The 13,966-nt window shown below is 40.3% G+C and overlaps 1 protein-coding gene across 1 annotated transcript in view; it reads left to right on the top strand.

Annotated features, from left to right (window-relative positions):
- ift88 (intraflagellar transport 88 homolog) overlaps window positions 1-13,966 on the top strand; it is a 137,989-nt gene that overhangs the window by 122,931 nt on the left and 1,092 nt on the right. The window contains exon 25 of the mRNA XM_041199430.1: window positions 12,277-12,390. Within this exon, the coding sequence (XP_041055364.1) occupies window positions 12,277-12,390 (114 nt within the window). The remainder of the gene's footprint in view (window positions 1-12,276; window positions 12,391-13,966) is intronic.

The following is a 13,966-nucleotide window of genomic DNA, read 5'->3' as shown; positions in this document are numbered from 1 at the left end:
ATTTTTTTTGTTGGTGCATGTGAGCTCATGGACTGCTCTCTGAGGCCCAATTGCTGCTGTAAAAAAGAAGCCTGTGAATAGGTAATGTTCCCCTCTCCCACCCTGCTCAACAACTGAAGGCACCCCTCCCCTCCAATCCCTCAAATTTTCATTCTGGGGTCACACAAAGTCTGAGGCATCAAAATGAGTCACTCTGAGAAAAAGTTTGAGAAGCATTGCCTTGGAGTAAAGGAGATTGAAGGGAGATCTGATTAAAGTGTAGAGGATTATGACAGATTTAGATAAGGTAGACAAAAAAAGGTGTTCCCATGAGCTGATGGTACAAGGACTAGGGGACACAGATTCAACATGTTTGGCACAAGGTACACGGGGTTGTCAGTAAGAACCTTGTTACATAACAAGTGGTAATAACCTGGAAGTCACTGCTTATAGGGGTGGTGGAAATGAAGACCATCAATACTTTCAAAAGAAATTGGATAGGCACTTGAGGGAAATAAATTTGCAGAGCTACGGGGATAGAATGGGGACTGAGATTGGCTGGATTGTTCTACAGAAAGCTGTCATGAACCGGGTGGGCTGAATGGCTTCCCCTGTGCCATAAAGACTCTATAATTAGGCACAAATGGGCTGAATGGCCTCATTGTATGCTGCATCACTCTATGATTCAATTGTATGGTTTAGAATGTTGGAATTGAACTAATTGAGCTGTGTGCATTTCTCCCCTCAAAATTTGCAGCTGCGTAAACTCATTGAAAAACAGACCTGGTTACTTGGCCACTTTACCAAAGATTTCAGTAAGATGCAGAACTTTAAGCTTGAGATTTAATTAATTAAAATTATATAATTGAATTTTACAGTTTAGATGGAGACTATGAGACTCATCATAGATTTCTTTATCACTGGAATTGAGCTGCTGTTCTGGGTCTGCTTCTTCCATTCACTCTACACTTCTTGACTACACCCAAGTCCCTCCCTCCATCTCAGGCTTGACTTCACAACACCCTCGAGATTCTCCTATTTCTGTCCAGCACAGACTGGATTCTTATAGTTTCTAATTAATACCCCTTCACTCTGCTGAATCAGTTCCAGATCTCACAGGCATTTGGCCCTAGCCCACTACTGATCAACACTGTCAACAGATCCATCTGGGGAAATGCTAGAATCCATTATTAAGGAGGTAGTAGCAGGACATTTAGGAAATCATAATATAATTAGGCAGAGTCAACATGATATAGTAAAAGGGAAATCATGTTTGACAAATTTATTAGAGTTCTTTGAGGATGTAACAAGCAGGGTGGATAAAAAGGAACCAGTGGATGCAGTATATTTGGATTTCCAAAAGGCATTTTATAAAGTACAACATGAAAGGTTATTGCCCAAGAGCTTATGGTGTTTGGGTGACATATTAGCATGGATAGAGGAATGGCTAACTAACAGGAAGCAGACAGTCAGAATAAATAGGTAATTTTCAGGTTGGCAAACTGTAACTACTGGAGTGCTGCAGGAATCTGTCCTGTGGTCTCAACTACTTATGATCTATATTCATGACTTGAATGAAGGGACTGACAGTACTGTAGAAAAATGATACAAAGATAGGTAGGAAAGCAAGTTGTGAGGAGGATACAAAAAGTCTGCAAAGGGAAATAGGTTAAGTGAATGGGCAAAAAATTGGTAGAGGGTGTATAATGTGAAAAAATATGAGGTTGTCCAATTTGGCAGGAAGATTAGAAAAGGAGAACATTATTTAAATAGAGACTGTAGAATGCTACAGTACAGAGGGATCTGGGTGTCCTTGTACATGAATCATAAAAAGTTAGTATGCAGTTACAGCAAGTAATTAGGAAGGCAAATGATGAAATGTTGGCCTTTATTGCAAGGGGAGTATAAAAGTAGGAAGTCTTGATATGCCTGTATAAAGCATTGGTAAGACTGCATCTGAAGTACTGTGTATAGTTTTGGTCTTACTTCAGGAGGGATATAATTGCATTGGAAACAGTTCAGAGAAAGTTTACTAGGCTAATTTCTGGGATGAAGAAGTTGTCTTGTGAGGAAAGGTTAAGCAGGTTGGGCCTATACTCATTGGAGTTTAGAAGAATGAGAAGTGATTCTATTGAAACAAATAAGATTCTGAGGGGCTTGACATGAGAGATGCTGGGAGGATGTTTCCTCTCATGGGGGAATCTAGAACTAGGGGGATACAGTTTAAAAATCCCATTTAAGATGGTGATGAGGAGGAATTTTTCTCTCAATGTCATTAGTCTTTTGAATTCTCTTCCACAGAGAGCAGTGGAGGCTGGGTCATTGAATATATTCAAGGCTGAGTAGACAAATTTTTGATTAACAAGGGAGTCAAGGGTTATGGAAAGTGGGGTTAAGGCCACAATCAGATCAGCCATGATCTTATTGAAAGGCGGAGCAGTCTCGATGGGCTGAATGGCCTACTCCTGCTCCTATTTCTTATGATCCTATGTCTCCTAAGGCATTGTCGCCCATGATTGAAAACACCTACTTAGAAAGCCTACTCTTGTTGTATGACACCTTGGTTGAGTGTCACAGACCAGGGTGAAAAGATTTAATCAGGGATATTACAGTAGGCCTGAGTAGTTCTTCAAAGAGAACGGTTGGTGTAATATTCCTGTGATGTTTTTATGATTGTAACTGTGAAATTTTAACCTATCATTTAAGAAGCACAATAGTGTGACTTTTAACCATGATGTTTTAGAATAGCTAATCAGTGTCTAAGACATTTGGAACGATGCCTGTGTGGAAACAGATCAAATACGTGGGTACTTACATGCGAGGAAATGCTGAGGTTGGATGTATGAATGGGGTCTGTGGATGTGCAAATTGGATGAGGGTGAAAGTCAAATGGCATGGAAAAGGGAAAGGATATGCTAGTGAATTGTCATTGATGTTTGCCAATGCTAATTTCAATAACATCAGCACATAGGGGTGCCATCTGCTCAGACAAATGTAATAAAGTTCATGTGAAATTGGAGAAACTAAAGGGAGTTATAACAGGTACAGTAACATAGCAATGATAAATGAATGTTATTATGAGAGAGGTTATGCACCTGGTAAGGGAGCCACAATGAATCCTCCACAGCAGAAAGGAAACCTTTATTGATGTAGTTCCCAGGTCAGATAATCATTGTATCCACTTGGTAAAGTTTCCATTAGTGGGACTATAGCGCAGTATCCTCTTATTGCTATGGTGATTTTGTTGCTTTGCTGAAAGACTTGGGCTATCATAAATAAAAAATAAATTGATATTAAAATATGCATGTGTTCATGTCTGATTTGACAAGCCTGACCCCAAATTATAGTCAGACACACAGTTACTTGCCAACGCACTTAAGCCCTCTGGTCTTGTCGAATAATACCCCTTTTCCAACCCTCCTTTTCTCTCTAAAGTTTTGGAATATGTTATTGCCACCCAACTACACATTGGCCAATCCCTGCTGAAATACCTTCAGTTCGCCTTCTGTCCTGTTCATAGCACTGAGACCACACTAGTCAAAGTCACCAATGAAATCCTGTGACTACGCTTATTATAACTTGTCGTCTTTGCTTGTGTGTTGGTTTTGAATAGCATCACATTCTAATGCCTCTCCTCCATGACTCTGACTTTCATGACTTTATTTAGCATGCATTCTCATGCACTGGATTATCTTCTCATGCCTCCACAGTCACTTCCAGTTTGTGCAGAGCTTCTATCTTTAAATAATTTCTATTTCTCATTTATATGTTGCCCTTCAGTGACATTATCTGTAAGCGAAGGATTAACTTTCACATGTATACCCACCAGCTTTGCCTTTTTAACACCATCTTTAATGGGTGACTGCACAAAGCTGTTCAACTTTTTGTTTAATGTGAATCCATAGATTGTTTGCAGCTCTGTAATGGCAGGCTGAAGCCACCCTGTTTGGCCTCCATCAGAAACTCCTGCGCTAGCTTCTGATATATTTTCTATTCTTGAATACCTGCTGAAGATCATTTCAGTTCATTCATGGGCTGAACATCGCTGGTAAGATCAGCATTTATTGCCCATCCCTGCTTGCCCTTGAAAAGATGTTGGTAAGGCAGTACAGTCTATCCAGAGTAGGTACACCCATAGTGCTGTTAGGAAGAGAGATCCAGGATTTTGATCCAGTGACAATGAAGGAATGGCGATATAGTTCCAAGTCAGAATGATGTATGACTTGGAGGGGAACTTACAGACGGTGATGTTCCCATGCTTTTTCTGCCCTTGTTCTTCTTGGAGGTAGGGGTCACAGGTTTGGAAGGTGCTGTTGAAGGAGCCTTGATGAGTTGCTGCAATGCATCTTGTAAATGATACATACTGATGACAGTGGAGAGAATGAATGTTTAAAGTGGCGGGCAGGTTGCAGATCAAGTAGCCTGCTTTGTCCTGGATGGTTTCGAGCTTCTTGAGTGCAGATGCGGCTACCCTCATCCAGGCAAGTGAAGAATATTCCATTGCACTCCTGACTTGTGCCTTATAGATGGTGGACAGGCTTTGGGGAGTTAGGAGGTGAGTTGCTCACTGCCTTTGACCTGCCCTTGTAGCCACAATATTTATATGGCTGGTCCAGTTCAGTTTTTGGTCAGTGATGACCTTCTCAGGATGTTGATGGCAGTGGATTCAGTGATGGTAATGGCATTAAACGTCAAGGGAAGATGGTTAGAGTCTCTGTTATTAGAAAGGGTCATTGCCTGGCACTTGTGGCTTGAATGTTACTTGCCACTTATCAGCCCTAGACTGAATGTTGTCCAGGTCTTATTGCGTGCGGAAATGGACTTCTTCAGTATCTGAGGAAATGGTACTGAACACTGTGCAATCGTCAGCAAACAATTCCACTCCTGACCTTATGTTGGAGGGAAGGCCCTTGATGAAGCTGCTGGAGATGGTTGGACCTTGGACGTTACTCTGAGGAACTCCTGCTGCGATGTCCTGTGGCTGAGATGATTAGCCTTCAACAACCACAACCATCTTCCTTTGCACCAGGCATGACTCCGACCAGCGGAGAATTTTCCCCCTGATTCCCATTGACTTTAGGTTTGCTAGTGCTCCTTGATGCCACACTTGATGCTGAGGGCAGCCACTTTTACCTCACTTCTTGAATTCATCTCTTTTGTATATTTGGACCAAGGCTGTAATTAGGCCTGGAGGTGAGTGGCCCTGTGGAACCCAAACTATGCAGCTGTGAGCAGATTATTGCTGAGGAAATGCCAGTTGACAGCACTGTCAATGATACCTTCCATCACCTTGCTTATTATTGAGAGTAGACTGATGGGGTGTTAATTAGCCAGATTAGATTTGGACAGCTTCAATCCCCATATCCAGTCCAACATCAAGAATGTATATTTCTCCTCTCAAACATTCCGTGTCAACATTGCTACTTTCTACCCCTACTGCCCTTTAAAGCCTTATTCATATCCTCCAGCCTCAATTTTGCCCCTTGCTTGGCTCCTTAACCTCATCCTACATAAATTCAAACTCAGAGAGATGTTCTATGCCTGCTTACTTTCCTGCACAAAATCCCAGTTTCCATTCCAGTCTCCACTGGCTCCCACTCCTTAGTGTATTGATTATAAAATCCTCATTTTCAAATCCCCCCACAAGCTCTACCTCTTTGGTCTGCTCCACCAGTAGATCTCTGTATGTGTGTTCCCCTTTTCTACTTCTGCTCTGTTACACATTTCCCCTATCTCTACTCAACTTTTTGTGGCAGAGATTTCAGCCCGCTCACACTTTGGAACTCCAGTCCTTCCAATAGCAGGAATTGTGGTGGGAGAGACTGGAAAATTTGGAGTGAGGCCAAAAGTCGAAAATCTACTGGCAGGAAAAAAAGTTGCAATCTTCCTCTCAGCACTTCCATGGCAGGTCACCTTTCCTGCTGGTGAACATTGGGATTGTAATTTGCAAGTCATGAATGCTCATTAACAGGCTACAGACCAGAATCTTGAACTCCTGTGAAATCTTCTGCCCTGCCAGCGGGAAATCAGACCATTCTTTTCCCGATCTGCAAACGTAGTGTGAACCCGGCGTAGGAGATCTCTTTCAGTTACCTGCCTTTAGAGGCTACCTTTGCCATTTGCACCACTCTTCTCCCAGCACTGGCAGGATATCGCGCAGCAGATGGCATGCATACAAAGGAAAGGGGGGAGATTCAAACACACGAAGGAGAGATGGTGTCAGGAGGTGAGATCTAAGGTGGGGGGGTGTGGGGAAGGTAAATTATGCAAGGTTGGGGGGGGAGGTAGAGGGCGGGTGCCCAGGGAAGGGCAACTCTGCAAGAGTGGGCTGGGGGGTAATGGGGTCTTGGGGAAAGGCAACTCTGCAAGGGTTGGGGGATCCAAGGGATTAGCAACTCTGCAAGGGGGTGGGGGTGTCCAGGGATGGGCAATTCTGCAAGGGGCAGTGTCTGGGGAAGGGCAACTCTGCAAGGAGAAGTGTTCGGGGAAGGGCAACTCTGCAAGGGGGAGTATTTGGGGAAGGGCAACTCTGTAAGTTTGGGGGGTGGGGTCTGGGGAAGGGCAACTCTGCAAGAGGTTGGTGGTGTCCGGATGCCTTTTAAATATGGTGCCCGGACATGATGACGGGGCAGCCAACTTCCTGCCCAACACACCACGAGATTTGACATGAACCTCATGGCTGCATGATTAATGAGCTGAACTTCACACAATTTGGCGGGGGTTTACCCACTATGCTCTGCGGTAGGAGTCCCTCCCACATCCCACCTCCATTATAGGATTTAGTCCTGGAGTGGAAGATTCCACCCTCCCTCCCTAATACCCTGCATTCTGCTATGTCTCCTTAAAATCGAACTCTTTGGCACTACTTTCAGCTACCTTCTCTCACTTGATTCCTACCCCAACTTCCTATTCCTTCCCAAACTTAGAATATTTCACAATTTTAAAAATGCTAAATAAATCTTAAGTTGTTGCCTTGTGTGAACTGTTTCTTGGCTGCAAATCATTGATACAAAAAGATAAATGACCAAAGAATTAAAAATAGTGTATCTAACCTCGGTGTTCCAAGTTCAGATTTCTCTCCAGATAAAATAATGGTCGCAAGTTTGTATATTCAGCAGATTATGTTGAGAATCATTATCTGAATTCCTCTGCAATATTATTGTCATTAAATGTGCCTAATCCCTGTAAGTGGAGTCAAATATTAGCAGAATGTTCCCTACACATTACAAATTTATCAATCAGCAATCAAGTGTTGGTCACTAAAAGTACAGATGATCACATTTTGAGTCAAGGACTAAAATGATTAGTAATGAGAAATGAAATTGACAACAATCCTGCAATAATGCATGTCTATATTTGCCTCTGCACTTTCCAATCTGAGACCTGACCCAGGCATGACTATAACAACAACTTCTATTTATATAGTGCCCTTAACGCAATAAAGGGTTCTAAGGCTCTTCACAGGAGTATTATAAAACAAAATACTGACCCACATAAAGAAATATTAGGTCAAATGACCAAAGGTTTGGTCAAAGAGGTTGGTTTTAAAGAATGCCTTAAATAAGGCAAGCAAGGTAAAGAGATGGCAAGGTTTAGGGAAGTAGCTTCCAAAGCTTCAGACCTAGGCGATAGCTGGTCACTAATGGTGGAACGATTAAAATCAGGACTAATCAAAAGGCCAGAATTAGATGAGCACAGATATCTCAGAGGGTTCTGAGGTTGGAGGAAATTACAGAGATAGGAAGAGGAAGAACCATAGAGACCTTTTAAAACTAGGATGAGAATTTTAAAATTAAAACATTACTTGACCAAGAAGCCAATCCAAGCTCAGGGTTGATAGGTGAACCAGAATGTTTGCGAGTTAGACACGGGCAGAAGAGTTTTGGAATGACCTCAAGTTTATGGAGGGTAGAATGTGGGAGCCCAGCCAGGAGTAAGTTGAAATAGTCAAATCTAGGGGGATAAATGAGGATTTCAGCAGCAGATGAGCTGAGACAGGCACAGTCAGGCAACATTACAAAGTAAGTAATCTAAGTGATGACACAAATGTGTGGTCAGAAGTACATCTTGGGGTCAAATATGATACCAAGGTTGCAAACTGGCTACCTGTATGTATGGCAAAAAAGCCGCTATTCAAGTATGTATCATGAATTTGAATTTTATAAAAATTAATGGTTTATGGATCAACCAGTCCTATTCATTGTCACTGTATCTTTTGACAAACTACATAACCAGGATTGGTGGAGCATTCATTAGGTAATGAATCTATAACTGCGCTCTGGTAAAGTTAATTGAAGTCTGTTTTTGCTTTGAGAGCAATCATAAAGGTCAAATTTGTGACACATTTGCCTTTGCTATGATTGTTTTCCACTGCAATCACCTAACACAGTATCTACCCATCTACATATCACAAAAATGTTATAATTGCCTGCACTTTCAGCCATGTTACCCATATTTCATGTGTCACACATTTATAGTTGTAAACTTATGTATCAACATCTTGCCATGGAAAAATCTTATGAAAGATTTCTACTGGTGAAATCCTCTAACACCTGAACTTGCTTGTTCAAACAATTTTGTCTTGGTAACTAGAAGTTCTAATCTCTAAAATAATTGTATAACCAAACTAAAATTGCCATTTCACAATAATATGTCTAAACATATCCATTGAATTGCTTTTTGGTGTCTCCGCTCAGTCTTAGTCTTGCAGAGTTGCGGCTTTATTCATATTGCTTCAAACTTTACAAGCTGCTTAGCACACTCTCATATAACTACTTGAACATTGAACTGCGAAACTACATTTGGAGCAGACCCCATGTGCTCCAAATTCCCTAGCTGAGCAATTAATGGAGTTCTTGAGAAAATTGCATTTACTCCAGTTCCAATGCACTTTCTCCTCTTCACTTGTGTTCTGTACTTTGCTAAGTGCTCCGTCCTGCAGCTCACTAAATGACCTCTTCACCCAACCCTGGTATTGAATTATATCAAGATAAGCTTATTCATGCATACAAGCTTCTCTTATGAAAAATACAAATTTGGAAATTTTCAAAAATCACAAAATCAATACCCTGAGCTTCCCTAAGTTTTAATTTCTTCCATTGTTCTGAATATGATCTTTGCGAAACAAAGCATTCTGTTCATAATGGACATTTACATAATGTGCATAATTCTAATCTGCCCCAGAGTCTCAGTGGATGCACTGTATGCTATTGTGTCTAGAAAACCCCATCTCTAACCTTAGCTGTTTGCCTTGGCTCTCATGTCTGAGTCAGATAGGTGATCGCATGGTACTAAGGGAGTACTAGATTGTTGGAGATGCCACCTTTCATTAAACTATGGCCCCATGAGCCTTCTTGGTAGGTGTAATAGATCCCATGGTACTATCTTGAAGAAGAGCAGGGGATAGGATTGCCAAACCTCCCGAAATGGCTGGGAGTCTACTGGAATCGGCATCAATCTCCCAGTGCCCAAAGAAAGCCTTCCAAGAGATTTTAAAAACATATCCTCTTGACCTTATTGAGTGAGTTGGGCCTATTTGAAGCATAACCATCGTCACCCCCGAAACTAGGAAGAAGGGCCCCATGGCACTGGCTGGGAAATGTAGACCCTCTATCCCAGGGTGGCGGAGAGCAGATTACAACTCCCAGAGGACACTGCAGCCGGGGGACAGTTTGGTGATGTGACTTGTCAAGTGAAATGCCATATGTTGAGGTAAAGGTTGAGCATAGCGGCTAGATATGGCCGTGACAGAGGGTAAGTAGTTGCTCAGTTGAGATTGAGATTTTATTGTCGCTGATGTTTCCAGTATCTCTTCCACCTTTCCAATTATTGTACATTGACAGCAGTAAGAGGAGGTGGGGCAGGATTTGTATTTTCTCTGTTCGTACAGCCAACTCGTAAACCTAGAATCCACTCCCATCATGCCACCGGCCTTCTATGATGTCACTTCCTCTGATGTCTCCTGGAATATGTAGAGCCCATGTTGGCAACCTTAGCAGGGGATTGTGGCCAAATTTTAACCCTTAACCAGCATCACCATAACAGATTATCTGGTTATCTCATTACTTGCTGTGCACAAATTGCTTACTGTCTTCTCACTTCATCAGTGACACACTTCAAAAGTACATTAGTGACAGAAATGCTTTGGGATGCTCTAAGGCTTTGCTTAAATTCACATAAAAACTGAATCTTTAATTAGGTTTCAAAACACACATTTTTGCCTGTGGTGCCCTCTGATGGTCGAACTTGTACATTACATATCCACACAAAATCACTAGATAGGAGGAGGGCATTTGGTATATGCACGTGATCCAACCGCTTCTTAAATTAAACTAAGTTTTTGACATCCAATACTCTACATGGAAGACCATTCCAATTGTTAATAACTTTATTCATGACATTCTTCCTGATATTTATCCTATATTGTCCATTCATCAATTTTACCTTGTCCCCATTCTAGTATCCTGGAATAGGTTGAAATAGTGCTATGAATTAACATTATCAACTCCTCATAATATCTTGTATCCTGCTGAGAGATTTCTGTTTGTCACCTCCTTCCAAAGGTATGGTTGCTTGTTTATTTAAAAAGTTTATTTTAGTTGAGTGACATGATTCTTCTTTCTGTAGTCAAATTTTCCACAAGCTAATAATATTCCTGAAAACTCTGTTCTGATGAACAATATTGAAGAATTGTATTTCTGGATAGTTAAAATGCACATTTCTTGATTTTGTATTTAGTCTTTTTCTAACTGACAGATAATATGATTGGAAATCAGTTTAGAGAATTTCTTGCTGTATTTAGAGGAGAAAGAAATTATGGGGAAAGTACAATGATATCTTCTATTAGATGACATTATATAGATTATGCTGTGAGGTATATACACTTACAGCATTTATTCAAATCCCAAAATAGCAACAAATATCACTAACATTGTCAAAATAATGTGATTTGTATTACTACTATTGCTTGAAACATCTTTAAATGATTCAGCCAATTTATTTGTAAATTATGCTGTCGTCTGAAGTGAGGAAATAAGTAGAGATTTGTATCTCATTTCACACAGGAACCTTCAAAATGAGCACAGAGGCCTTTAATAGCTTCAAGTTGGATTGCACTTAAAACTACCTCTCAGAATTGAAAGGGCACTGTGATAATTCAGTTCTTTGATTTTAAGCATTCTGATTCTGTAGTATGCTTTCAGTTTATTAAAATAGTTGGAACATACATGAGATCCTAATGTCATTGTGACATTCGCATGTGGAGTTATGAAATACATTCCCAATCTTTAGGGGCTCCACTAGCTTGTAATACAGTTTACTAGAAGTATGTTTTTTTTAAACATCTTAAATGGTTTTAGAAATTTCCAATTCATCCTAGCTCCGTGTTCAAAGTATGAATAACTGTCAACATGAAATAATCTTGAATTACATTCGTGAATAAAGCACAATGCAAGACCTTAGCAAACTTCAGGAATGTGTTAATTTAAATTGGCCTTCCCAATGATTCCTATTGTCTTGTGTTATATATTTATGTTTTGAAACACTGTACCTATACAACTCCTAAGACCTACTTCCTTGTATTATTTACCAGAGGATTGAATATATATTGTTTGGAGTTTGAGATTGTCAACTTCAGGTCCGGGGAAAAGGTAGGGCAATGGCACTAGGTCATAATGCTAATTTGGAGAGCCGGTGCAGACATAATGGGCCGAATGGCCTCCTTCTGTGCCGTTAAGATTCTGTGATTATTATTTGTAGAAAAACCTACCTTCAAATAGATCATATTTTTCAACCTTACTAATTCTAACAGTTTTGAGTTTATCTGAGTGTTACCCAGCCAGAGGTGAAGAATGCTGTGTTGATAATCTTTCAAAATGATAAGTTCTATCTTGTTTACTTGTTTGACCTCTTATATTATCTTTAATCAGCCCTGACTATCTGATTTTGAAAGTACAACATTCAAGCAATGAAAAAGTTGTCGATGAAACCTGTAGAATAATGTCTTGACATGTTAGCTATACTTGTTTCAAAAGAATCCTTATGAACCTCAGCAAACAGTCTTTCTATTATTTCCAAATTAGTACATGCAGGGGTAGATATTCGATTCCATTTACTGCAATGGAATTGAATATTAAGATGCTACATGTAATGGGTGGCTACTCCAATACCACTCGTTTTGTGCAACTACCTGAGACAAATTTCTAACCCCAGTCCATCAATGCACCTCCTTAAATTTAATGCAGAGGTTCCCAGTTTTGTGATCATAATTCCATCTCGGCCTGTTCTGCATTATTTCAGAAAATGGGCAAAGTAGCTATGTTACTAGCGCCAAAGGAGAACGGATGAGTGCCAAGTTGAAGTCGCTGCCTGGAGTTAATGATCCTTATGAAACCAGCAACAATAAAGATATAGGCAAGTACATGGATCATCTTTTTCTTTATGTTGAGGATAAGGGTCTCTCTTAATACATACTGGTGATGCAGAAAAGTATATGGCATTGTACAATGATCATTAGGCAAAGTGAATAAATAATTCTATACTTCCCATGTGTAAAAATTTTAGTATTCTATGAGAATAGCAGGTGTTTCATTATAATTGAAGGAAGTTTTTTTTGCCGTTATGTATCTAAAATCTCTAAAACAAGCTGTGATATTCCTATAAGCTATTACAGTGGTTCTTAGGGCAGGATTTTTCTTATGGTGGGCGGGAGACAGCGGGGGCGGGCGTGGAGCCAATTGCCGCCTGTGATCGGCTCCACGCTACCATTTTATGTGGGCAGGCCAATTGAGGCCCGTCCAGCATAATATGCAGCCGGTAGCGCTCAGCACTAGCTGTGCAGGCAGGGAGAGGAGGGAAAGTCAGGGCCAGCACTCCCTCGTGCATGCGCACAAAAGAGTGCTTCGATCTCCCTGAGGCAGACTGAATGGATAATAAAATTATTAAATAAAAAGTGTAAAAATTTATTTAAACATGTCCCCTCATGTGACTGTGTCACATGAGTTGGGACATGTTTTTAAATATTGGAAATTTTTAAATTTTATTTAATAAATTCTTGAGGAAACCTCAGATGAAAGCAAAATACTGCAGATGCTGGAAATCTGAAACAAAAACAAAAATAGCTGGAAAAACTCAGCAGGTCTGACAGCATTTGCAGAGAGGAACACAGTTAACGTTTCGAGTCCGGATGACTCTTCATCAGAACTCAACGCAGATGCTGTTAGACCTGCAGAATTTTTCCAGCTTTTTTTTGCTTTAGTTTAGGAAACCTCATCCCACTCGCGGATGAGGCTCCCTAAAAAACACGAAGGCTGCTTGGCCTTTTTGCCTGCCCGCCAACCTTAAGGTTGGACAGGCAGCGATTAGAATAACTTTAATTAGATCCTTAATGGGCCTTAATAGGCTGTTTACATATCTGCAGGCACACAACTGACTCTGGCACACACCCGCCGAGCAAAACATCGCTACTGAGCTTAATGACATCAGAACTGTTCCATTTTTTTTGTTCTAATCAAGGACCACCTACCTGTCCTATCCCACTCGCTTTCGCCTGCCGCTTCGAAAAAACACGTCAGAATTACGAGCACTATAAATATTTTGCTGCTTTTTCTTTTTAAATGTAATAAATTTATGGGCATTTTTATTAAATATTATAAAATTACTAATTCATGCCAGAATCAGAAGTATAGATATTTTCATATTATAAACGTGAATGCTACAAGAGAATACATTGATTTTAAACATTCTAATATGTGTTCTAAAATCATCACAAGCAGTAATGAGCATTTTAAATGACCTAGGTAGGATAGTGAAGGCAAATGTTCCAATTCGTACAATGCCACAGGAGGTTAACAAGTAGTGAAAGTTATTTTTATCCATTATTTAGTTTTATAAATAACTTCCTAGTTGTTTTGCTTTGCTGCTGCCTTGCATTTTTAGGTGTTCTATATTTAAATTTCATGTGTTTTACTGTATTTATCTCCAAACTGAT

The sequence above is a fragment of the Carcharodon carcharias genome, chromosome 11 (assembly GCF_017639515.1).
Source record: "Carcharodon carcharias isolate sCarCar2 chromosome 11, sCarCar2.pri, whole genome shotgun sequence".
Taxonomy (NCBI): Eukaryota; Metazoa; Chordata; class Chondrichthyes; order Lamniformes; family Lamnidae; genus Carcharodon; species Carcharodon carcharias.
Note: the sequence above shows the minus strand (reverse complement) of the source record. Positions and strands in the feature narration are given on the sequence as shown.